Source organism: Poecilia latipinna, unplaced genomic scaffold (assembly GCF_001443285.1).
Source record: "Poecilia latipinna isolate Pla-1442-1.1 unplaced genomic scaffold, P_latipinna-1.0 Scaffold1881, whole genome shotgun sequence".
Lineage (NCBI taxonomy): Eukaryota > Metazoa > Chordata > Actinopteri > Cyprinodontiformes > Poeciliidae > Poecilia > Poecilia latipinna.
This window is the reverse complement of record NW_015114497.1, coordinates 21,958-46,205: the sequence shown is the minus strand read 5'-3', so window position 1 is coordinate 46,205 and position 24,248 is coordinate 21,958. Positions and strand designations below refer to the sequence as shown.

Sequence of the window (24,248 nt, the reverse complement as noted above, 5' to 3'; positions counted from 1 at the left end):
CATTGTATTTTTTAAGTTGAATTAAGCACATTTTATGCCTTTTGTTACATTTTTGGTTCTAAATGAGATGTAGTCCATCTTTTTTTTTTGCAACACCATAACCTGACATTTTAAAAGTGAAGTGTACATGTTGCACAAACGAAGACATTGAAAAGATATCTAATAATAAATGCTAATCGCTAGTATGGATTATTTATTGTAAGTGGCACCTCAAGGATAAATGATGATGATGTTGTGAATAGTTTCGTGTAAAATTCATCCTCACAAATCATTAAACCAAACTTGTCCTTAGAAATGAGTTGCACCCCATCAGTGTGGTGGGGGATGACTGCACTATGACAAAGCATCGCTGCTATATAGTGGCTCTGCTTCTTGGAAATGACTCAACCAGGAGGTGTTTCCCCACATGGTGGTCTGGCCTGATGTGTAACACCGGGAGCTACTTTATGGCCAAGCAGCTGCCAAAGTAACAAGTCCAGTCAGTCACACAAAAGGCAGAATGCCAGCCAGTATCCCTCCCCGCTGGAAGAAAAAGCGGTTTGTGATGGATGGATAGAAGGGGCGCACGGGGAGGAAAAGAGGAGGCGCATACATTTGCAAAAGCTTTGACACATCAGTGTTGACAAAACAAGTCATGTGACGACCATGAAGATGGCGCAGCTTATGGTATTTTTGCTGTTTTCTCAGTAATTTCCTGCCGCAGCTCTTCAGCTACATCCAATATGTTATAATTACCGAGCGATTAGGCCAATTGTCGCTGCGCGGAAGCCCCCAGCCGAGCAGCAGCCGAGGAGGAAGCGCGGAGAAGCGACTCGAAGAGGCTGCGAGGAGAGCCGAAACCCCTTAATACAGCGGCTGCAGTAACACCTTTTTTTTTTCTTTTTTTTTTTTTGTGGCAAACAGAAAAACGATCACCGTGTGCGTACGTGCGTGTGCGTGCCTGCGTGTCTCTGTGTGTGTCTGTGCGCGTTGCATGAGGTGGACAGGGAGACTGCATCAGACTGGAGACACACGCCGGGACATAATAGAGCAGAGACACTGAGCCTTTCAGCCTTTTCCCCAGCGCATATTCCGCTCGAAACATGTAGTCTGGACAACCACAGGATCAGCCGAGACTATTTCATTTGTAGCTGCTTCTTCTGTTTTTTTTTTTTTTGTTTTTTTCCTAGCAGCATCATCTCACGATAACGACATAATGTGGCTTGTTCTACCAGAGGAGAAATAATCAAATATGTGGATACCAACAGAAGAGGAGAAAATCGGAGTTGGTGAGTTAATGGCACTTTTTCTTCGTCGTTATAGCTCATTAGATAGCTCTGGTTTTCTTTAAAGCTTCCCATATACGTCGCTCCGCCAGTTGTGGCAGAAAGAAGCGCATAATTTGCCCATTCTTATCTCGAACTGACCATGGAGCGCGTTATTTTCCATATTAGCAAGCCAATTACACCCAGTAGTAATAATAATAATAATAATAATAATAATAATAATAAACCCACAGCCACTTATAATGGCTGATATACGCGGCAGTGACTGCATTGGAAGGGAAATTGCGTGGGATGATACAGCTTACAGACCCCACCACCTTAAAGATGCCGTCGCAGGCTGAAGGCAGCTTCAGGTGGGGCTCCACTCCTGTTTATTAGATTTTGTGATTTTGCAAAAAAAAAAAAAAAAAAAAAAGAAAAGAAAGAAAGAAAGAAAGAAAAAGGCGTGAGCTTGGCATTTCAAACCTCCCCCACCACCACCACCACCTTCTTCTCTCAGACGAGTACAGTAGCGATGTGGAGGACGAGAGACGCGATTCGTGTTGAAACCACAAGGGGGCATCGTGACTGCGTCCCTCCAACAGGTGTAGGCAGGAGTGATGCTGGAGTCTACCTGTGGACTGAAAAAAAAAAAAAAAAAAAAAAAAAAAAAAGCTGCTTTTCTGCTACTGCGGCTGCTGCGACACTGTTTTACAATCAACACGCACCAGGAAATGGATCTATAGGAGAACATGTATTCCTATAGATGAGCTGCTGGGCCTCACGTTTAAAAGGAAGATCTTAAATCCACCTATTTATAACTGACGATGCCTCCGTGTCTTTATAAATCGTCTGCTCGGCCTCGCTATCGCAGCAAAGCTGTGCAGAGCGTGTGATTACACTATAGAGGGTTTTCATTAGGAGAATGAGTCATGTCCAGATGCTCCACAGCTTGTTAGGGCTACTCACGCTGGCTCACACATGATACTCCCCCTTACATGCACACGCCCACGTATGAGCACTTTTTTATTTTTTTATTTTTTTTTATTTTCTTTTGGAGGCATCGCATTCGTCATGAGCGCTTTATAAAGAGCCTCCAAACACCACATAGAGTCGCCGCTCCCGATCCTCCGTGTCATTTTATTTTGTTCGTCCATCTGTCGCTGAGGCACTGCGGCTCATCTTCCCGAACGAAGATATATATTTACGTGGGCTTTATTGAAGCAAAAGACGGCAGCAGTGCGTGTTTGTGTCAACGTGTGGGGAGGGAAGCAACAGTTCGGCGCAGCCTCCGCATCAGTCTGCGCGGAGTGACCTGGCGCTCTCCGCGGTGCCGAAACCGTGGACGGAGATGACGCTGTCCGCGGTGCCGAAATGCGGGGAAGTGAAGCGAAGCCCGCCACGCAGAGAAGTACACACTGTACTTTGCTAAAGGCAGCACGAATCACCACCGAATTCCCCTCCTCTGCTCGGGTAACATGCGTGACACACGAGGATCAATATTTTCCCAGTACCACTGCAGAAGACAGCCCACACAGGTGGATGGGCAGCATGCGCCGGCACCGTCACCGGCCTGCTATCAGTTCCCTCTCCCACCTCACCTCTGATATCACTGGCACCATTCTGCACACCTCCACAGCTTATTTTGCTGATTTTGTCATTGCCTGTTTGTTGCCTTTCACACAAAACGCCCAGCACGGATAACCAACAGAGCCGTGGTTCAGTCAGCGGCCTTGCTAAAAAAAAAAAAAAAAAATCATTTTTTCTCCTACTTTTTCCAGTATAGTCCCGCTTCTGAGTAAAAGAATCTGCACTACGCTTTTGATTCTTCTCAGTTCATGGCGAAACATTTGACCGGGGGTCTGCAACCTGCTGCTCCAGACCCACATGTGGGTGTTTGGCTCTTCTTCTGTGGTTCTTCCAAATCCAAAAAGGACATGCTTTTGATTTTGGACGTTTTTGATTTAGGAGGGTTTTTATTTTTATTTTATTTTTTAATTTCCGTAAGTTCTTATGCAAAATCTGCATACTATATCCACAACAGGCTTTTAAAACCAACTAGCTTCAAACTATGCTACCTGTCTTTCTTCAGTTTCCACATTTCTAGAAATGGTTCACTTCATTGTACAAAGTTGTTCTCTTTTCCTCTTGTTTTAGACAATTTATTTTGTTCTAAAATCTAAAAGTAGAGATGGATTTTAGTACAATTTTCATAGTAAAACATTTGATTCTGTACATATTTAGGAAATTTTTTTTTTTTTGCAACTCTCGGCAAGTTTTATTTTTTGTAGCAGTGGGGATAAAAGTGGCTCTTTGAATGTAAAAGGTTGCTGACCCCTGGGATAGACTATCATAATCTTCACTTCATCTCATGGTTTGTGTTTTTATCTATCTGTTTCGCACTGATGAGACATAACATTTTGACCACTGACAGGTGAAGTGAGCAGCACACTTCATCTTTTCATCGTGACACCGGTTAGTGGGTGAGATATTCCAGGCACACCTTAAGGTTTTTTTTTTTTCCTGCTTTTGCTTATTTGCTACATTAAGACAACAATAACCCGATGAATTACATAAAGTATCCGTGACAACCTGGAACGTTAAAATAAATAAATAAATAAAAACATAACTGTGCAACACTCTTGATGGAATCAACCACAACAAGCACTAGAGATAACAGGCAACGACTCTTTTGTATCGTAGTGGAGAAATTTTGACCCTCTGACTTTCTTGAGCATTGAGGTTTCATAGCTGCTCACCAGTCAGAGTGGAGGTGGAACACCCTAATAGCTGTGGCCTCTTTCAAAAGAACAACGATGCAAAGCAAACTTGGTTAAGAAACGATTTGAGGAGCATGAAGTGGATTTCAGGTTTTGACTTGAGCTCCAAATTCCCCAGATCTCAATCCAATTGCGCCTCTACGGGATTCCTGGATAGAAGATCTAATCTATCTACTGTTACCTCACAATTTACAGGACTTAAAGGATCTTCTCCAAATATCTTGGTGCCAGACGCCACAGCGCACAGATGCCAGAGACTCCAGTGGAGCCCAGGCCTTGACACCACAGGGCTGCTTTGGCAGCTAAAATTGACACCCCATTAGTCAAGCGTTCATACTGTTATTCTTCATCCTTATGTTATTCATTTTAAAATTCAAATTCTTTGCCTCAACTGGGGTGGCTTCAGTTTTTGATTCTGAACCACCTGTAAGCATCAACATTTCTTCCAGCTTGCATTAGATAAATAGTCGTCTTTAATTCAGCAGCCTCCCACATGAGAGACTGAAATGAATCAGATGACTCTGGCTTCTGCCACACAGATATCACTTGAGCAGCGTCATCACAAGCAATGCAGTCGATGCGGCATTTTATGAAATTAGCGAATCACAATAATGCCATTCTTGCACAAACTACGACACTGAAATACAAACTGTAGGTGCTGCTGAATATTTTTTCTTCTGAGAGTTTGAAAAGAAAAGAAAAAATCTTGCATTTTCTTCCACAACTTGTCAGTATTAATTGGCAGAGTCCTTTAGGTCAAACCTCATATTTTTAACCATGTTGCAAATGTCACAAAAAAAATGTATTAAAGACATGCAGCTCTGAGGGGACAGCAATGTGACAAGCATATACAGATTTGATAGTTTATAATGTTGTGCTGGACTTAATAAATTGACCAAGATTGAATCAAGGTTAATGGATACATTTCTGACAACTTTTAATTGTGAAATTTCAAGAAAATAGTACTCAGTACTCTGACAGCAGTTTTTTTTAAAATTATTATTCACTTTGGTTTATTCAAAGATAGCTGCAGGTCCTACTTAAATTTCAGACCTGACATTATAGAAAACGAGGTGATTGGAGTGCAACCCCCGCGCCCCCTTTTCTTTTAAACATTTTTGGAAAGGTTTTTTTTTTTTTTTACAAATAAATTTACTGAGAACAAATATTAGTAATCAGTTATACATGTCAGTAAATTTCTGTTCAGCACTGAAAAGATTGACGGGACAAGATTTGCACTGATCAGCTTTCAAAGGTTGAATAAGGACATGAGATTTAAAAAGGAATAATGTTTATCTTCAAATAATATTAAAATATAAAATGAATTTTCTTAGTAAACAAAAACGAGTGTCTCTGTCATGCTTATGTCCTGGGACACCGGACAGTTGTGGATTTTTAATTGTCTAATATGCAAAACGTTAATCAACTTAAAAAGCAAAACAGGAGTTAGTTACATAGATTTAAGAAAAGTTCCTAGAAATGCAAACAGCTGAGCAACTAGTAATTTAGTTGCTCAGCTTAAAATGATGCTTGCGCATTTTAAGCAAGCATCATTTTAATGCTTGCTTAAAATAATTTAAGCAAGCATTAAATTATTTTCCTCAAATTAAAGATTGGATTTTTGTCTAGACTTTGATTTGAGATTATACCTCTGCAAACAAAGATAAATTAGTTTAAAACTTTTTTACACATCTTTATCAGGGGTGCCAAAGGATTTGTGTTCTTTAGGATGTTTGGTTGTAATTTCTACCAAGATGATTTCAGGAGATTTTTTTATATTCTAAATGCTAATTTTAAACTTGAAAAGCTGGGCTAAAAATGCGTATATGCTGTGATGACTTTCATTTAATATTTAAGAGAAAAATTGTTTCAAAATGAAATAATTCTTCCTCTTTTAGGTTCTTGTTTTGCTCTCGAAAACATCACTTTACAATTATTAGATGCTCTCCAGCTTTTATGTTTAACAGAGAAGGAAAACTTGGATTGACAGATATCTTCTGTCAACCCAATTTTTTTCACGGCCACTGCTATTTTCCAAAATTTAGGGCCAATATTCAGCACCCTGTATTTGGCAGATCATTTTCTTAAAAAAAAAATAAATAAAAAAAGATTTCTTTCCAAGAGTGAAATCTGGGATCAGAATTTTGCCATCTTCTCCTGTCATTAAACATTGCTTAGATGCAGAAATAATCTGACTGAAGCAGTAGCTTCTTCCTCCTTCTCTGCCTCTACAGAGGTCTGGTAGTGGAGATATTTAAGGTGACTTATGTGAATCACACTGGCACATCAGCCCTGTTTGCACACAGTCAAAAAAGAAAGGTTTCTGCGTGCAAAGCACTTTATTTTACTGTTTTGTTGCTCTAAGACAGTTTTTTTTTCCATCACATTTTCCCCCTCCAATATGCACCAGATGGATAAGCAGTGCTGCAAATCTTATTCTAAGCTCCAGCTTCAGTGACAATAAAGACAGCAAATTTGGTGCTACTTCCAACTGGAACTTGCATAAAAAAAAAAAAAAAAAAAAAAAAAAAAAATTGGTGCCTTGCACTTTTGCTTTCTCCTACATGGGAGCAGGAATAAAGTCATACTCATAGTTAGATGTTTTTAACAAATCAAAATGTATTTATATATCACCTAATGACGCCTCACATCGACCAAAGTGCTTTGCAAAAATAAAAATAAAAACTACAAAACACTATGAAACAGAAATAGTGCTAAATAAAAGTAAAAAAAAATGCAACCATGTTAAAAGAAGGGAAGGAAATACAAATATACTAAAAGTTAAACAACAAAAACATTTTAAATAAATGGGTCTTAATGTTGGCTTTAAGCCAAACAAATCAGGGGTGGCCTGCAGCCTATTCCAGGCTGTTGGACCAGCAACAAAATAAGACCGCTCCCCCCCCCCCAACCTAGACTGAAGCAGTTCCAGCATATAGTGACTGGCCTCTACAGTAAACCTTTTGCTGCTGCTGGTGCGAGGCCACCGAGGGCTGTACAGGCAGACAGCAACAGCCTAAACCATAAACGGGGAACCTAGACATCCTCCCTCCCTAGCAACATCCAGTTCATCCTGAGGCTTCCCAAGTGCTTCCTAGACCAGACATGATATATCAGCCCTTCAGCAAGTTCTGGGTCTTCCCCGGCGTCTGCACCCAGTGGGACCTTCTAAGGGAAGCGGCTTTAAGAGGCTTCCTGATCAGATTTACATTTAGATGGTTACAGTAAATCAGTGCAGATGTTCGCATACTTACCCCTGTTGATGGAGAGCCAGCCAGTGCCTTGCAAATGTTTTCATATTTCATAAGCCCAAAAAAACAAAACAACAACAAAAAAAACCTGAAACATTTAGAGTTAATTTGTATTCAGTTTTTCTTTATCCTGATTAATAAATAAAAACTAAACCTAGCAACTGCTAATTACTTATTTAATAGAGGCTACCTATGAGTAAGTAGTGAACAAATACCTCATAAAGAGCAAGACACATCACAGACAGGTCAAGTATAAAGTGGTAGACAGGTTGAAAGCAGAGTTTAGTTTGCACTGTTCCATCCATCACCTGAAAACATTAATATATCTACAAACCTACCGAGAGTTCAGCTAAGTACACCATACTGTCAGTGGAACATGGTGCTGGCAGCATCATGCTGTGGGGTTATCAGAGACAGAGAAGCTGGACTGCAGTCAGAGTTACGACGGACTGGTTTAGATTAAAACACATTCATGTGTTTGAATGGCCTAGTCGAAGTCCAGACCTGCATCCATCTGAGAACCTGTGGAAAGACCCATAACTTTCAAACTACAACATGACTACTATTCCCACTGTCACCACAGTTTTTCATCCACCTCTCTGTCCATCCATTATCTTCTGCTTATAAAACAAAACAAAACAAAACAAAACAGAAAACTCCATGGATATTAATACTTTGCATGACAACATTTCGTGATGGCCACTGAGGGAGCAGTTGAGCGCAGGAGGTTCCTCCTTCTGCTCACTTCAGTCAGTTGCCGGTTACACAACAGTAGCCATCGGATCCCATGTGACCGTCGAATTCAGCTAAATGCAGATACAGTCTGGACTGAAACGCTGTTGCTCGGTAGAAATGTTTGCTTTTGCCAACATTTTTTTTTTTTTTTTAACTCCATGTCCCATCAGTCCGTCCAACATCCTACGTTCAACATGTTGAAGTCTAATGAAGAAATTTGTTTGGTTTTTGTAAATCTCCACAGGCAAAATTAGCTGTGTGTGTGTGTGTGTGTGTGTCTGTGTGCTTGTACACAAATTGAAGTGATGAAAACACGAAGCCCATATGGTGTTTGAAAGCTCTCTTAAATGTCTCATCTTCTCCTGGTGTGACCTGTGCCAGAGAGTGTTCAGATGGTGAGCGCGAAGGTTTGCAGTTCAAATGAAATAAAGGTCACTGAAGAGCAGGGCGCTCAAATAGGAGCTATTCAGTCATGGCTGGAAAAAGGGCTGGTGCAGAACGGAAAAGGTGACAAGAGTCTTCTTGAGGACATTTTTACCTCTCTTTCTTTAACACATGCCCGTCTAAAGTCAGCGTTCGTAAGCTTGCTGATTTGTAAAATGCCCAGATCCCCGCAGCAGTTACAGTGAAGAAAGCCCTCCAGTTTGTGGACGATCTGTTCCCATAGTTACCCGAGCGCAGGAACTGAACACTCGTTTCCCTCCAACAAGCAAACAGAGCCGAGGACAAGCCCCTCCTTTCTCTCCTCCCCCTCACTAAGTCCCCTGGCTAGTTCGTTACCATAATGATTCACACCAAACTCTCCTTTAAGGGCCTCCATTTGTAGGGGTTTTTTTTTTTTTTAAATCATCAGTGGCGCAGCATCCTTGTCAAACACGTCTGTCTTTACTGAGGCTTCTGTGGCGTTTTGTTGCGTAGCTCATGTTTCCCGAGCCGCAGTGCTGCACAGATAAAGGCAGACTCCAGAGGCAGTGCAGTTGTCAAGGCCTTTACTGTAGCATATACCCTCTGAAGAATAATCATGTCATCAGCGTTTGAGTCACAGGATGCTTCTTTGTATGGTCAGAGGCTGCGGGATCCCACAAAAACGAAGGTGTCATGGAGGATTTATGCTAATACCATCCTGTGAATAATCGCCGTTAAGCCTGATAATCTAGCACCTTGTGTGGGCTCTATTCTGGGAGGTAGTTAATTTGACGTAACATTGCTCAAAATCAGGTTGCTTAACAATTAATTACCTCGTAGAGTGGCAGTTTGTTCATCGGGCACTGGCTTCAGTGTGGCGCCGTGTGTGTTTATATTTTTGGATGAATCGGTTTAATAAAAAGCTGCACCGACTGCATTCCTGCAATTAAAAAAATAAAATAAAATCTCTGTGGAGACAAAGTTATTTCTCAGTTAAGCTAAAAAGGAAGATTTAGTCTATTACCAGTAGAGTTACTGATAACGGCTGCACAAAGTTTTCTTACCGGTTTTGTCTGTCCTGTTCAACACCCCCTGACCCCCCCCCCCCTTTTTTTCTCTCCCCAGGGGTCTGCAACTTCCGGTCACCAATATGTCAGGCTCTCGTCCTGGAGCTGGGAGAAACCGTCCAGATTCTGGAGAAGTTTGACGGTAAAAGCACTCAAATATTCAGTGAAAGCATTTGAGTTTATGAGATGATTTAACTCTGACTGTGGGCACTAATAAACAGCTGAGTGAATTATCGTATCCCCCTTGACATTTTTCACGTTCTGTCGTAAGTAAAAACACCACTTAGTTTGTGCTGATGGAACAGCACAAAGTGTAATCACGAAGAAAAAATATACAGGTTTGGCATGCGTTTATATTCAGCCGCCTCTAATTTAACGCCAGTGCAACCAACTGTATTCAGACATTATCTGGTTAGTGAACAGGATCAATCTGTGTGTGATTATAAATATATCCATCCTGCGAAGGCCTCACATGTTCTGTGGAGAGCATTTGTAAACAAAATGTTCTCTTGTGTGCAGTTTGCTACATGCCAGCAAATATGGGGAAAAATGGTGCAAAGGCCAGGTGAGACCAAAACATTATTTAAGGTAGAAAACAAAAATCTGAACGCCACCCTAAACGCACTTTCCCCGCAGTGAAACATGGTGGTTGGCAGCGGCATTATGTTGTGTGGACACAAATCAAAAAGTAGGGAGTCACTCTTTAGATTTTGAATTGCCGAAAACTTTCAAAATGCATCATTTTCCTTCCTCTTCATAATTATGTGCTGCTTGATATTGGCCCGTCACATAAAATATAAGTTATGAACATTTAAAAAACAAAACAAAATATTAATAGGAATAGCATAATTTCTTCTCACTGCACTTGTTGTTTGATCATTAGAAGATGTTACCAAAACTGACCAAGTTGAGAAGTCAAACCAGAAAACAAACTAATACATCCGACAAACACTTACGGATTTGATAGCGCCATAATATTCTATCAATGAACAACGATCAAAACGTTTCTCATCAGAAAACTTTGAGTGTTTGTTTACATAATGGTTGTGGTTTTTGACCAGGTGGTCCAACAGTAACAACGTGTGACAGAATCATAGTGAGGATGTATATCATAGCTGCTGGTTTGTCCATGTCATTACTTGTGAATTGGAGGCCTCAGAAAATAAATCTGACTAAATTGCTAAGCTAACCTTTTTACTTGATGTTTATATATTAAAAGTGTATGCCTCAATATTTACGAGTATTATTTTCATAAGTCTAAGGACCAGCTTTAGTCTGGACAGTTAGACACTGCTTATGTCACATGAATGGGATTATGTGTCAAAATTTTGCACTTGTACCCAGATCAAGTTTACTCTGTGCATTCAACTCAGCTTCCAGGGACTATTCTCAGTTCCTTTCAACCAAATTACTAATACATTTACTTCAGGGTCTAATTTCCAAATAGAATTTTCTTTTAGAAGCTTATCATTTAGCAATAAAAAGATAATGACCTTTATTAAAAATATGTCTTCTTTTGCTTGTTTGATGTGCTTAGTGCTCGTCCAAATAAGCCAGTTCACTGTAGGTAGTATCACACAAGTCATGATGACTAACCGAAAGTCATTCTCTTTTTGTCCCAACTCTGCCAATGTTTCAAATGATGCACAGAGGTTGCTTCTTCTTCTTCTTCTTTTTTTTTTTTTTTACAGTAAACTGGAAGCACTGCTCTCTAGTGATGAGTCACCTTTTGGCAGGAACAGCAATTACATGGAAGAATCAGACACTACTGGGAAAACAGAATCACTTCTTTCAAGGAACAGGACAAAAGACATGCTGGCCCACATAGTGGCCACTCAGATTCATGCATATCAAACCCTTAAAACCTTGTTTAATTAAGTCATTCCTCGGTCAGACACGGACCAGCACAGCTCAACACAGCAGAGTCGGGTTATGGGTTTGACCCAGCTCGAAGAAAAACAACAAAAACATTCTCAAAGAAAATTGCAAAGAAATATAAAGACAATAAAAATAGTCGGTTTATATTGACGTTACATCAATATTTTGGTCAAAGTAAATGTTTGACATACTAGCACTGTGTTGTGCTTACAGTAGGTACAATGCTAATGCTAATGAACAAACACATTCTCTATTGTCATCTAAAGTCATTCACACAACTGACTCACATTAACGTTACGCAGCTTTCTGTGGAAAAGATCCACTAAAGTTTCACCAGCTTGTTGGTGGTCATCGTTCAGGATGACCACCTGAGAAGTCGAATGAAACTCCTTTTAATTTCTCCTCTAGCCCAGCAAACTGAGTCACAGCTTTTGACCCAATGTTTCATTAATACACCTTATGTTCCAGCCTCATTTGGATTAAAGAAATTATATAAATGTTAAGCGTATGAGCTAAGGGAATAAGTTTCCAAAACTTGACCACCTTATTTCCGTTAGTTATAAACACAACAAGTTGCAGCTGTTTCATGCATCTGTTTAATTCCACACAAAACTGCAAACTCCAACTTACTACTGTGGTCGAATTATTTTTATGTGTGTAAATAATAGTGCAAAGTTCTTGTAAATTACAATATATGGGTCAAGTAAAAAAATGCCTTGGAAGACATGTGGAACCTTGAGTCAAGTTCTCTTTGTCAGTCTGGAAGAAAAAATAAAACTACATTTGATGGCACAACTCAAAGCAGACAAATGTTGCAGTATTAAAAAGAACTAATGGAGCAGGCTTAAAAAACCAGGGCTGTCAAGTCTCACACATTTCACACTTTTTACACTCTGTCACTTCTCACATCCATTTTCTCCCACGGTGAAGAACAAATTCACGACCAAAAACATTTTGTGGGATTTAAAAGAAGAGACTGACACTACTTTCTACCCAACAACTGCGAGCCATCCGGCAATGGCAACACATCAACTAAATAGCTCAAAAACAAAGAACAGAAGTCAAAACATTAATAGTCCCACTTAATGCTGCTGAAATGCTACACAACTAGAATATGAAGACATGCACGCTGATAATGGCTGTGTTTTAGATACGGCAGATTTAAGTGTGAAACTGCAAGAAGCATCCAGAAAGCTATTACATTTAATGAAGCTTTGCTAACAGATGAAACTAGCATATGTTAGAGATCTGTCTGTTCCGTCTATGCTTTAAGAAAACTTAGCCGCTTGCAGAAAAAAGTACAATAATATGACCTTTATCTTCCAAGAAATAAACTTTTTCTTTCACTGTAAAAAAAAAAAAAAAAAAAAATGGGAAGAATATTTTCAGTTTCATTTTCCTCTCAACAATCTTGCTTCATGTTTGTCCTGCTTCTCCCTTTTCTCTAGGTTGGTACAGAGGCTTTTCCACCAAGAAGCCATCCATCAAGGTAGTTAAACTGCAATCTGTTTTAAATTTCAATTTCAACTAGATTTTGCAAATAATAATGAAATGTTTAATCACTTCTAATTATAAAAGCTCGGTTTCTCTGCTTAGGCTGCTGCTCCTATGACACGATCCCAGATTAAGTGGAAGATAATGATTGGATTGATGGAAATATTGCTCAGTTACACTTATTGTGTTTAGATTGTCAGCAGCAGCAATAGTCGTTGGACCAATGATTTTGTGGAAAGCATCTATTTCTTAAAGTAGGGTTTTGTTTTTCTTGTCTGCTACATAAAATTTGAGCTCAAGTGTCGAATTTTCTAAAAAAATGCAGACATTATAGTTCTGCAATAAAAGATCATTTATTTAGAAATAGTTTTTTCTGCACTTTCAAGGGGGTTGCAAGTAAATGTCGGAGACTTTGTATCATAAAAATATTAATAATCCTCACTTTACTTAGTAGAATGTATTTTCCTTCTGTGACACTGTGATGTAGGGACTTGAAGCACAGAAATAAATCTGTCTTTGCCACAGAGACCTTGTGACCAGATAAATTACACTGTAAAAAAATGTCTCTTCATTTCCCGCAGCTGTGGTTGCCAGAATTTTACTGTACGAATATGGTAAAATTTTGTCATATTTATGCGGTAAAATTCTAGCAACCACAACTGTATTTTACTGAAAATTGGAGAGAATTTTTTTTTTTTTACAGTGAAAAGAACGTAGCTTTCATTTGACAAAAATAGAAGTTTCCTAAACCACACTTCAAAAGTTGCATTTACAAAACCATAATTTTAATCACCAGCCTTTGATGTTATATTTCAATGCAAATAGCAAATTTCTTTTTCATATTGGGGTAGATTAAGAGAAAAAAAAAAAAAAGCTTACTTTAGGAAGAATAATATTCCCAGTACCATATTTTTCTGGTGCTAACATGAGCTGTCGTGGGGGGGAAATACTTACCTCTGAAACTTGAAATTGTACCACAGAATTGGTTTGATAGGGGAGGGAAAAAAAAGAACAAGAATGAGCATCTTTTCCTTAGTGACTGTTGCAATCCAGATGTAACAATACCTCTTGCATTGTCATGTCTTTGATCAAGCAAAAATAATGTTTGAAGACAAAGGAGCCCACATTCAATTCTTGTAGTTCTCTCATTGTGTATATAATAGTTTGACAGAGGCAGAGCAGTTTGGTACTTTAATGTTCAATATGAAGATATTGATAAAGAGTTTAATGTGAAACCCAAATAGCAGAGTTTTTTTTTTTTAATCCATCGAAGGGCTGTATACATTTTTTTCTGTCTGTACATACTTGGTTTGAGTCTAAAGTATTAGAGGCTGAGCTGTTCTATTATGTGCTGGACTGTTTTAAAGACAGCATAAAAACTGTCAGGTCCTGGTAAATGTAGGTGTTAGCAGCCACATGCTGTCCTTCTTTACTCCCATCAGCTATTTACAGTTCTCACCAACACCCCTCCATTTTGTTATGTAGTCTGCCCACATCCATTCGCCTGTGCAGTTTCACTGTGCTGAGAGAATTTTTCCTCCTTTTTCTTTTTGTTCTCGCTTTGGCCAATTCTTCACATCTGGCAGATTAGAATACAAAAAAATAAAGGCATGAACTTCAGCGTCTGCAGCTGGGAACACTCAATCTCTGAGGCCTTTCCCCTGCTAAGCTGAACCACAATAGGAATCCTGCAGGCCGCTGTGCCTCCTGTTTCTGCGATTTGTAAAAGCAGTTTGAGCTTTTCATGTTGTTTCCTTTTGTGCAGAAAATGTAAACAGGCAAGAGAAAATGTCAAAATATGAAAAAAAGAAAAGAAAGAGCTGGAAATCTGAACTCTTCGTGTATGTTTTGGGTCATTAGCTAAAATGAAAAAAAAAAAAAAAATCCATTATTATTTCTTTTTACCAGTGCAGCACAAAGCACATTAAGCTGCGACTCTAACATAATAAATGACTATTTTGGTTTTATAAAGCAGGGGCATTAATGTAGGCCTGTCACTTTATAACAGCTCTGCTCTTTTATCCATTCACAGGGTATTTTTCCTGTCAGCTATGTCCACTTAAAGAAATCTACAGTGACAAATAGAGGGTAAGTCGCTTCATTCATATAAATCTTTAGAAGAGGGCATGCAAACGACAATCCTCTTGGTTTTTGTTTTGTTTTCCCTTTCTGGTCAAAACTGCTTGTTAAAAGTTATCGAGCTTTTTCCTGCTAACCAAAAAAAAGAAAGGTCAGACTTCCAGGTTTTCAGATTCTCAATGTATCATGTGACTAAATCTACACAATAAAATATGTCTCAAAATATTAATCTGAAAAGCACAAAAGTGCAGTTTTGGACAGAGGATGAAAATTGAACTCCAACATCAAGAAGAACCGGACCAGCTTCTGATAGTGAGTGTGGATGGATCATGTTTCCGGTTTGTTTTGCTTCTAAAGACACATGGGGCATTTTATGGGTTCCACCAATCAGAGTTAAGCAAAAAGTAAATATAATGTGTTGTATGTCAAACTGAGATTAGTAATCCACTTTGTTATCTATTCTTGAGTATCATTATGAGGAAAGTCACTGGTTTGCAGATAATTTTAGTCATTTAACACTTCAGAGACCAAATGCAGTTCATTTTATTTGAATAGCACCATTGTCAATTGGAATCAATTGTCACACATACAATCGATTCCAGTTGAACAGAACAGCAGCTTGCAGTTCCACCAGTGTCAGCTCATTGATGTTGACATCACTATGGGCATAAATTATTTGGCCACAGTTGCACTGATCAGAGTACGAACAGGAACAAAAATTAGCAGGCCTTTTCACTCTTTGACTTAATTTGACATCACTCAACAATCTGAGGCTGGCTGTTCTCTGGGACATTTGATTTTGTAGAAGTTTCACGTCACCTTGAAGGAGTATCCACACGCTTTGTTCAAGGGGTAAGAACACTTTACAAGGCACTGTAACTTTGTCCTCTAATTGTGCTGCAAGAAAGGAAGACTTCTCACTCAAACAAGTAAAAGTGCAGACTTTCAGATACACATTATTATACTTCCTCGCTGCGGGAGCAGTTCTTTGGGAAATCTGCTCTTTGGGAAATTTGCTTCACTGTTTAATGAAGTTAATGAGGTGACACACCTACTGCATCTGCGTAGTTTTCCCAAAGCATCCCTGCCAAAGACAATCAGCCACCCACACTGTGTTACAGATGGAGATGCTCGCCTGGTACTATAAACTTTATGCAGTGCTACATTTAATTCTCTGCAGCACACTCAAGAGCTTTGCGAGCAAAGTGCAAAGCACCACAAGAGATCTGACCTTTACTGATGTGTTTCCTGTTACCAAATTACTCATACTTTCTAGAAAATAAATGAATCAAACATTTGGAGAGGCCTCCTTTTTGTCACATAAACGTATCAGAAAAGTGAAAGATGCAAGCTATGGACGAACAATGCTAAATGTTTGCTGTGGTCAGTATAACATTCTGAGCGACCACATAATGAATGTGGAAACACGGAAGGAATATCTGTTTTTTTTTTTTTTAATTTAGCGCATTGTTAAATATTCTGTCTATAACCAGACTAATTCATATTTCTGTCTAGAGATATAATAATGTTTTGCAGCATTTGTGTTGGAATACTGGGTTTCATTGGTTGATAGGTTACACAGAAAAGCCTGTTTTAGTTTTCTTGAGACCAGAGTTAACATTTCAGGCAATGGTGAATTCCACAATTTCATGATCACTGTGTGTGCATATGTTAGAAATTATACCATAAATTTGGAGGTTGAGACGTAAATCACGTAAATCGGCAATTTATGCAGGGTCAAGTTTAGATTTTTTTCTCTTTTAACAATAAACACCTTCATTTAGGAACTGCATTTTGTGTACTTATGTTGTCTTTTAGGTACATTTGAAATGGTGTGAAAATGTGATGTCACCTTTTGACATCACTCCATGTTTTAGCTTAATGACTGGACTGTAGCTCTGGCTGTATGTTTAGCATAATTGTCCTTAAGGAAGGTAAACATTTTAATATGGCAGATTAATATGGCAGTTGGTCAAACCCTACGAGGCATTAGCAGTGCTTCGGTAGATAGCTTATACAACAATGTAACCACTGGAGAGTAATCAGTGTTGATTAAAAAAAAAATGTTTAAGCAAGATTGTGCCCATTTATTACAATAACACATCTTTAAGTCAAATTGTCTCAGAAGTACCTGAATGTAGCACAGATAGCTGTGAGGAAAATCTCTTTTCCTCTAAGTTGCATTTTATGTCATGTTTGGACGCTGCAGGTAGAAAATCTGTCATCAGCTCATTTCTTTCCTGTACCAGAGATGTTTGTTGATGTTGTTTGAGGTTCGCAATTCAGTTAAGTGTAGAGCGAGCTATATACCTTAGAGCTGAGAATCCGCCCTGTATTGTTATCACTTCATAAGGTTGTACTTTAGAGTGTTTCCCACATAAACAAACGTACTGAAGTTTGTACTGTGGCAACAGTGGAGAAGCTTATGGACTATAACTTGGAGGTTACTGTATCTCGACACACACGCACACACACACCAAAGGGCAATTCACAGTCTAAAACATTCATGGTTTTAGACTGTGGGAGGCAGCCGAAATCCTTGGAGAAAATCTACTTGGGGAGAACATGCAAACTCCATGCAGAAAGATCCCAGGGTCTCGGTCCCCGGGGATTTGAACCCAGGACATTCTTGCTGCAAAGCAACATTTCTACCAGCTGCTCCACTGTGCAGCCCTATTTCTTCACCAATTATTACCATTTATGTCTATGTTATTGGAACACTTGGAGTCATAACACGCAACATGTGAAAAGCAATGTGTAATTTAAACATTTTTTTTTCTTCTTCTCCATTTTCACCCCAGGCTGTGTGAGACAGTGGTGCCTCTGGAGGATCCCATCATCACAGAGACCACCTCAACGCTGCAGGAATGGGGCATTCTGTGGAAGCAGCTCTATGTGGTCAGTAGCTATGTGTTACAGCACATTTTGCAAAAGAAAGCACATAAAACAATAACAGCGAGTACGGTTTTAACTCTACTCAGATATCCAAGGGAGCTAAAACATCAAGGGCAAGGAAACTGCATAAATTGTTGTGTAATTTGCATTTCTAGGCAGGATAGGGGGTTCTGATGGAGGCGTTTTGCTTTACCTAAACTGCAGAACTAGGTATTTACATAAAATATTACAGTGGAAGTCCCTTAAGTTTCTGTCTCACAGCATATTGATCTGACCAATGGGCTGAACTTTCTTTACAATAAATATTTGAAAACTATGTATCTATATTTACAACATGGGACTAGAGCTCGTGTTTGGGCAGATAAAGGCCGCCGTGTCCTATTTCATGGTGCGTCTTTCCGGCATTGATTGATCCTGGGCTGCTTCATGCAGCTACTGCATCCTCTTAAGATCCACTGACTCTAGTCAGGCTTTACTTGTTTGGGGGAAAAAGTGATTACTGGGAAACCAAAGCATCTTTAATCCCACTAAGTGTCGAGGGGGCAGGCAGACGTGGTTGGTGGGGTTTAGAGATTGGAGCTGAGTGGCTACGTTGCAGAGCTGGCTCTGAGTTTTTACATAACCTTTCACTGAGGACTGCTCATGCTCTGAGCAGCTAAGCAGCCGGAGGCATTGGTGTGATGATGTAACTTCCACTGAAGCTTGACTAATGTGAAGCCTTGATTTAACTGTGCTCGTTTTGTGCCCACCCCCTGAGTGGAATGGGCCGTGTTGCTATCCATAATAATAGGATGTTGCACTGGGTAGATGTTTGTAGGTTTCACCTCACTGTTGCCTATTAGGTTTGATGGTGTTACTTCAGGGAGCAATGACCTAAGCATAACTGTGTATTTCTTACAATGTGCGTAATTAGCCCTACAGAAGCGAGGCCCCAAAGGACTCATCAACCCTGACAATTTTCTTTGTTTTCACCAGCCAGCAGCCTATGAGAACATGCAGTGTTTATCCTCATTAAACTTACATGGCCATTGTGGAGCACTTAATCTTTGCATTTATGTAAACAAACCTGGGTGCTAATGTGGCTTGACGTACCATTAGGGAAAACAGAACATAGAGAAATTAAAAGTGTTGTCCTTGGTTTATGAGAAATGATGATGAAATTATGTTGAGGTCAGAGCAGACATGTAAGGGAAGTTTGTTCTGCTTAATTAGTTCATTAACAAAACCTGTGGGCTCAAAACACAGTTATACGACTTATAGGACTTACATATGCTGGCAGAGGAGTGGATCAGAGCATCTTAAACGAGGCTTTATTGTCTTGATTGTGGACACAGACCTACTTAGATGCAGACATGTTGCCAGTATCAGCTTCTTTCATACATGCAAACCAGGACTCTTCCCATCTACTTAGAAGCTATCACCTATAAGCTAAACAACAGAGACCTAACTATGGATATACAGTGTCTTTAAATATGGCACCCTATGGAACAAAAAAACTTTAAATACTTGACAGAAGTTTGATTTTGTGTTTGTTGAGTACTTTTGGTGTCGGTTTGCACATGTGAATTAATATTCAGCAGCATTAAATGTTTGCTGCTGCAAAATATCTGTCTCATCTGAACAAAACATATGATTACAGTATAAATCCCACTTTCAGCAAACTCAACAGGCTGCAGTTTGTGATATTTTGACAAAAGGTAATTTATTTCTAGCATGCCTTCCCAATTGCTGAAAAACTATCTGATGTGACTCAAACAATTTAGCAAATGACTGTGGGCTACGTTCTTCCAAAGCGACGTGAAAAGGATGCCATTTGCGCAGGTTATCTTGGTCTAACGCATTGTTTGACGGTCTAGAGCACATATTTCAAAATCAAGGTTCGGGGTCCACATCCAGCCCGCCATAAGTTTTTCTGTGGCCTTTAGTCTCAAGAGAGCCACATAAATAGAAATTTCAAGATTATAGTTTAGTGCTTAAATACTATCCAAATTACATCAATATTAAAAGATGTTCAATTTTAAAATGTACTCATCAGATGCAGAGTAGTCTATTAATATTTTAACAATTTGCTTTTAACAATACATTCTGTCCTTTGAGGACATTCGTGATCTTGACATGGCCCAAAAACAAAATTAATTTGGCACTTCTGGTCGAAACCATTTAAGAGTGGCCAAAAAGTAAAAACTTCTTTGGGTAAATTTATATTATATAGTGATCCTGCTGCTGTTACATAATTATAGTTTCCTGCTACCATTCTTTAGCTTAGTTAACCTGTTTATGTCTTAACCGAGCCGTCTTCGGCTTCTTTAATAGAAACACAAGGTGGATCTGTTTCATAAACTGCGCCATGTGATGAACGAGCTCATCGACCTGCGTCGGCAGCTCATCCAGGGCCACCTCGCTCAGGACCAGACTCGTGAGATCAAGAGGCACATCACCGTACGGCTGGACTGGGGAAACGAGTGAGTAATAATTTGACAACTGTGTTTAATCAAGTGAGTGTGGCAAATTGACGGCATCCTCGACTGTAAACATTTGTTCCTAATTGATGGCTCCAGAAGAATCAGTTTTTATATTTTGGCAGCAGGGTGATGTACAGCGCAGGATGTGGGCGTGCGGCGGCACCTCACTGATGGAATTTCATGGTCATTTAGAAGATCAGTGACTCTGAAGCTGCTTATAGTCAATGCAAATCCGCCTGCAGGAACTTTACAGTCATCTTCTTCAAACTCCAGCTGAGCTTTCTCAGGGATCTGTAAGAGAGAAAAAAAAAAAAGATATGAGGGATTCAGCTCAGGAGCATTAGTTTGAATAAGATTGTACATTAATACACTCTTTTGTCCAACTGAAGTGCCTGAAAGAGCAGAAAAAGTCACAGAGTCTGTGATGTGTCATACTTTGCTTGTAGCATCGCTAAAGTATGCAATGAGCAGGGATCAGAGACTAGTTCTGATCTGATTTTATGGTTAAAAAAGGGTAATGTCTACATAGATATTATTTAAGCCTTTGAAGCTACAGGATCTTGCCTACTTTAGGAAATTCATTATGCTGTATAAACGTAGACTGTATATGAATGTTAATGCACCATTAAATTTACATACTGTTCCAGGTTTATTTCCATGAAGTCTTAAGTTGTTCACTTCACCAGACACTACAGCACACTTCTTGGATGTTAGTCTAGCTTTTACTGTAAAAGAGGGACTAACACACAATTAGCCTGGTGGTCACAATGTCATGCCCGATCAGTGAACATGTCTAACACCTGTAATGTGCTTTCTCTCTCTCTCTCTCTCTGTCTCTCTCTTTGTTTTATTCCCATTGATTATTTTCTATCAGGCACCTCGGCCTCGACCTCGTTCCCAGAAAAGAGTTTGAAATGGTGGATCCGGATCAGATCAGCGTGTCGGAGTTATACAAACTGGTAAAAAAAAATTACTGCTCATCTTTCACATGTTTCAAATACATGTCCGCTTCTTGGACTGTGAAATGGTGATAAAGTGTCCCTGCAGCTTGCATTAAGTGTATTTATAGCAATGACTAAGTGACTAGCACACTATGAGCTCTTGTACCTACAGTGTACCTTTGTGCTATTGCACCACTGGGATTTTCAGACAGGAAAGTGTTGTTGGATGTCTAGGGATGTGTGAATGTACTGATTATCAAACCATCCATAAGAAGATGACTCAAAAACAAAACAAAACAAAAAAAAAACAGTGAGTGAGAAAGCACGATTTTGCCTTCGGAGCCATCTCATGTTCTGTCAGCTTGTGCCTTTATTGCATGCATGTGATTCTCGCAAGTTTGATGGTTTGCTGTGAATGCAAACATAATGCAAAGTGACAGCCCCAAGTGGAGCTATAGGAAAGCCCACACATAAACATTTTTAAACATAAATTACATATTTTCCAAGCCAAAAGCCACTTGAGAGACATGCTTCTATAAATAAATGGCTCCAATGTAGTTTGGTTGTAGTGATGTGGGACTTCCAAACCTATACACAAACAGGGAGAGAGAGAGAGAAGACTTACTGAAGCAGATCCAATTTTAGAAACATTACAGCACAGATGTTATGAAATCTAATGTAATTCTGCTAGAGACTGTTATCTAGGAGGGAGATCCTTTCTGGTCAGTAGCTGCAGCTCCATATGCTGGTGAAAACATTGTCCAACTGCCCTGCAGCCTCCCATTATCCCATTGCCATGTTTCTCAGCTTTACACGCAGAATGTTTGTGCACTAAATGCTCTGTGCAGAAACAACAGTGTAGCTGCTCGTTGCCAGAAAGCCTCCTGACTCTGGTGATGAAAGTGAGCTTGTCTTTGGCAGGGCACAAGGCCTTGGCACCTCTTCGGATATGGGTGTTCTCTCAGGCTGCCGAGCAGAGAGCGCTTCGCCTGTGAGTGTATGTGTGGGGGCGATGCCGGCTTTGTCCTATTCCCCTGCCCACATGCTCACGTTTCGCCTCGTGTGGGCTTCTCTTTGCTCTGCAGGAACACTAGTGTAGCCGTTGTGCAGCATACGTAGGTGAAATCTTGTCAGATTTGAAGAATCGAGAGAGGCATCATCAGGCCCTTATAGTGCTTCTGAGGCTGCTGTAATGTAAATAAGTTCAGGGCTGTGTGGGATGTGTAAAAACTGAATAGAGGGATCTAACACTTCTTTCCTTTGAAATGTACTTTTTTTTAGCATGTATCCAGCAGACACTGTGGTCAGCAAAGCACAAACCAGGTACAGTTGTTTTTAACGCTCTTTATTTATCAAATTGTCACACTTTTTATCCTCTTCATCTCTTCTCAACTCCCATTTTAAATCTGTTTTCCGAAAGAATATGTAACAAAAGAATATCCATATCACTTCTAGACTTCAGTTTTGGTTTTCCTGCAGCATGTTACTGGTGGCCTCTGAGTTACTCAGACCAAAGGGTGAGGGGCATTGATTCCCACTGGGATCACATATGCCCCAGTTCATGCCCCCAACTGAGAATACTTTGTCCACTAAATTTTTCTGGTGTGTGAGCATTCTGTGGCAATATGCAGCTTTGTGATCTCAGTTTTCTGTTTTTGCTACATGTTTTGTGTATGCAAGTCAAACGTGGTGCAATATTTTAAGCTGTTAGGTGTTTTTTCTTAAATCTACCTTATACTGTGAAACGAAAGTAAAATTAAGAAAGCTTTATCGTTTATGATTGTTGTCGTTTGTAAAAATCAAAGTAATACAGAAAACAAAACTGGAGATGCACCAGTCAGCCTTGTCCATCAATTTTCAACTTTAATAGGTTTAAATTTTCTTTTAAAGTTATGTATACATGGAAAAAGATGTTTAATTTTAATTATTAAATGTAACAAACACTGATGATAAAAAGTAAAATTAGATGCTCCAGGTTCTTTAGTTCATTAGCATTTTGCAAAATGCTAATTAAAATGCCCCAAAGAATAAGCCGTTTCTTGATAAATATATATATATATATAGTTCTTTCTTTATAATCAGACAGCATCCCTAAAGTTAAAGTTGCACCAATAAGTGCTTACCGGAAATAATTTCCAATTTTCTTTTAGGTCTGACCAGTAAATTCTGATTTTTGTCCATTTGATTTTCTTTCTTGTGCTTGAATAGGAAGCATCACCTTCTTACATATTTTACACTGCAGCAAATACAATTTGAACCCCAGCAAAGTCAAGGTACCACAGCTTTTTTGGGGATTTTTTAAAAACCCTGTGGTGCAAGTATCACAGCTATGTTACATGACATACATCACACATAATGTGCCAGTACAGAATCGATGCAAGAACTCACCCCAGGATGTCAAAAGCTCAGAGCAGCTCAATTTGATGAACTCTGACCTATTTTCTGATTTGCACTTGGAGGCAATCATGTGTGTAGGACTTTAAATCTTCATGTCTATATCTTTCCAGTCTGGAAAATGGAAAGATTATGATGTCATTACATACAGTATGTAATTTCATACTGTATGTATGAATCTCAATGCGTAAAAACTTAACAAAAACAGTTAGCTTAACAAAAGCAATGCATTCTTCAAAAACAGAGCAGGGCTTATTATTGCACAAAATGTTCATATTTCCATATTCTGTTGTTTTGTGTTCTTTAAGAAGTACAAACTAACTTGTAAAATGAAAAAAAGAAACTGCCTGGTTATCACCACTTATTCATCAAAGCATGTTTTTCTAACCTTCAAATGGTTTTTACTGATCTCAAATCAAAGCGAACCAAAGAACAAGGAGTTTGATGATGCATGTACAAACCATATGAGGTTGAATTTTTACGTTCTTATGCATTTATTTAGCAGTAAAAAGAGACTGATTGTTCCATCAGGAATAGCTGCTCAAGGGAAAACTTTCTGACTGATTGGTGCATTGCTGCTCAAAGAAGTCCTTAATCAGAGCGTATCATGTTTCCATGAGTAG

At 39.3% G+C, this 24,248-nt stretch overlaps 1 protein-coding gene across 1 annotated transcript in view; it reads left to right on the top strand.

Annotated features, from left to right (window-relative positions):
• The first annotated feature begins 506 nt into the window (after positions 1-506).
• Positions 507-24,248, top strand: part of LOC106934919 (dedicator of cytokinesis protein 3-like) — a 44,790-nt gene continuing 21,048 nt past the window's right edge. Inside the window, exons 1-8 of the mRNA XM_015015087.1 lie at positions 507-1,268; positions 9,541-9,624; positions 12,809-12,849; positions 14,887-14,942; positions 17,735-17,831; positions 20,142-20,290; positions 21,165-21,249; positions 22,513-22,554. Of these exons, the coding sequence (XP_014870573.1) occupies positions 1,232-1,268; positions 9,541-9,624; positions 12,809-12,849; positions 14,887-14,942; positions 17,735-17,831; positions 20,142-20,290; positions 21,165-21,249; positions 22,513-22,554 (591 nt within the window). The 5' untranslated portion in view covers positions 507-1,231. The remainder of the gene's footprint in view (positions 1,269-9,540; positions 9,625-12,808; positions 12,850-14,886; positions 14,943-17,734; positions 17,832-20,141; positions 20,291-21,164; positions 21,250-22,512; positions 22,555-24,248) is intronic.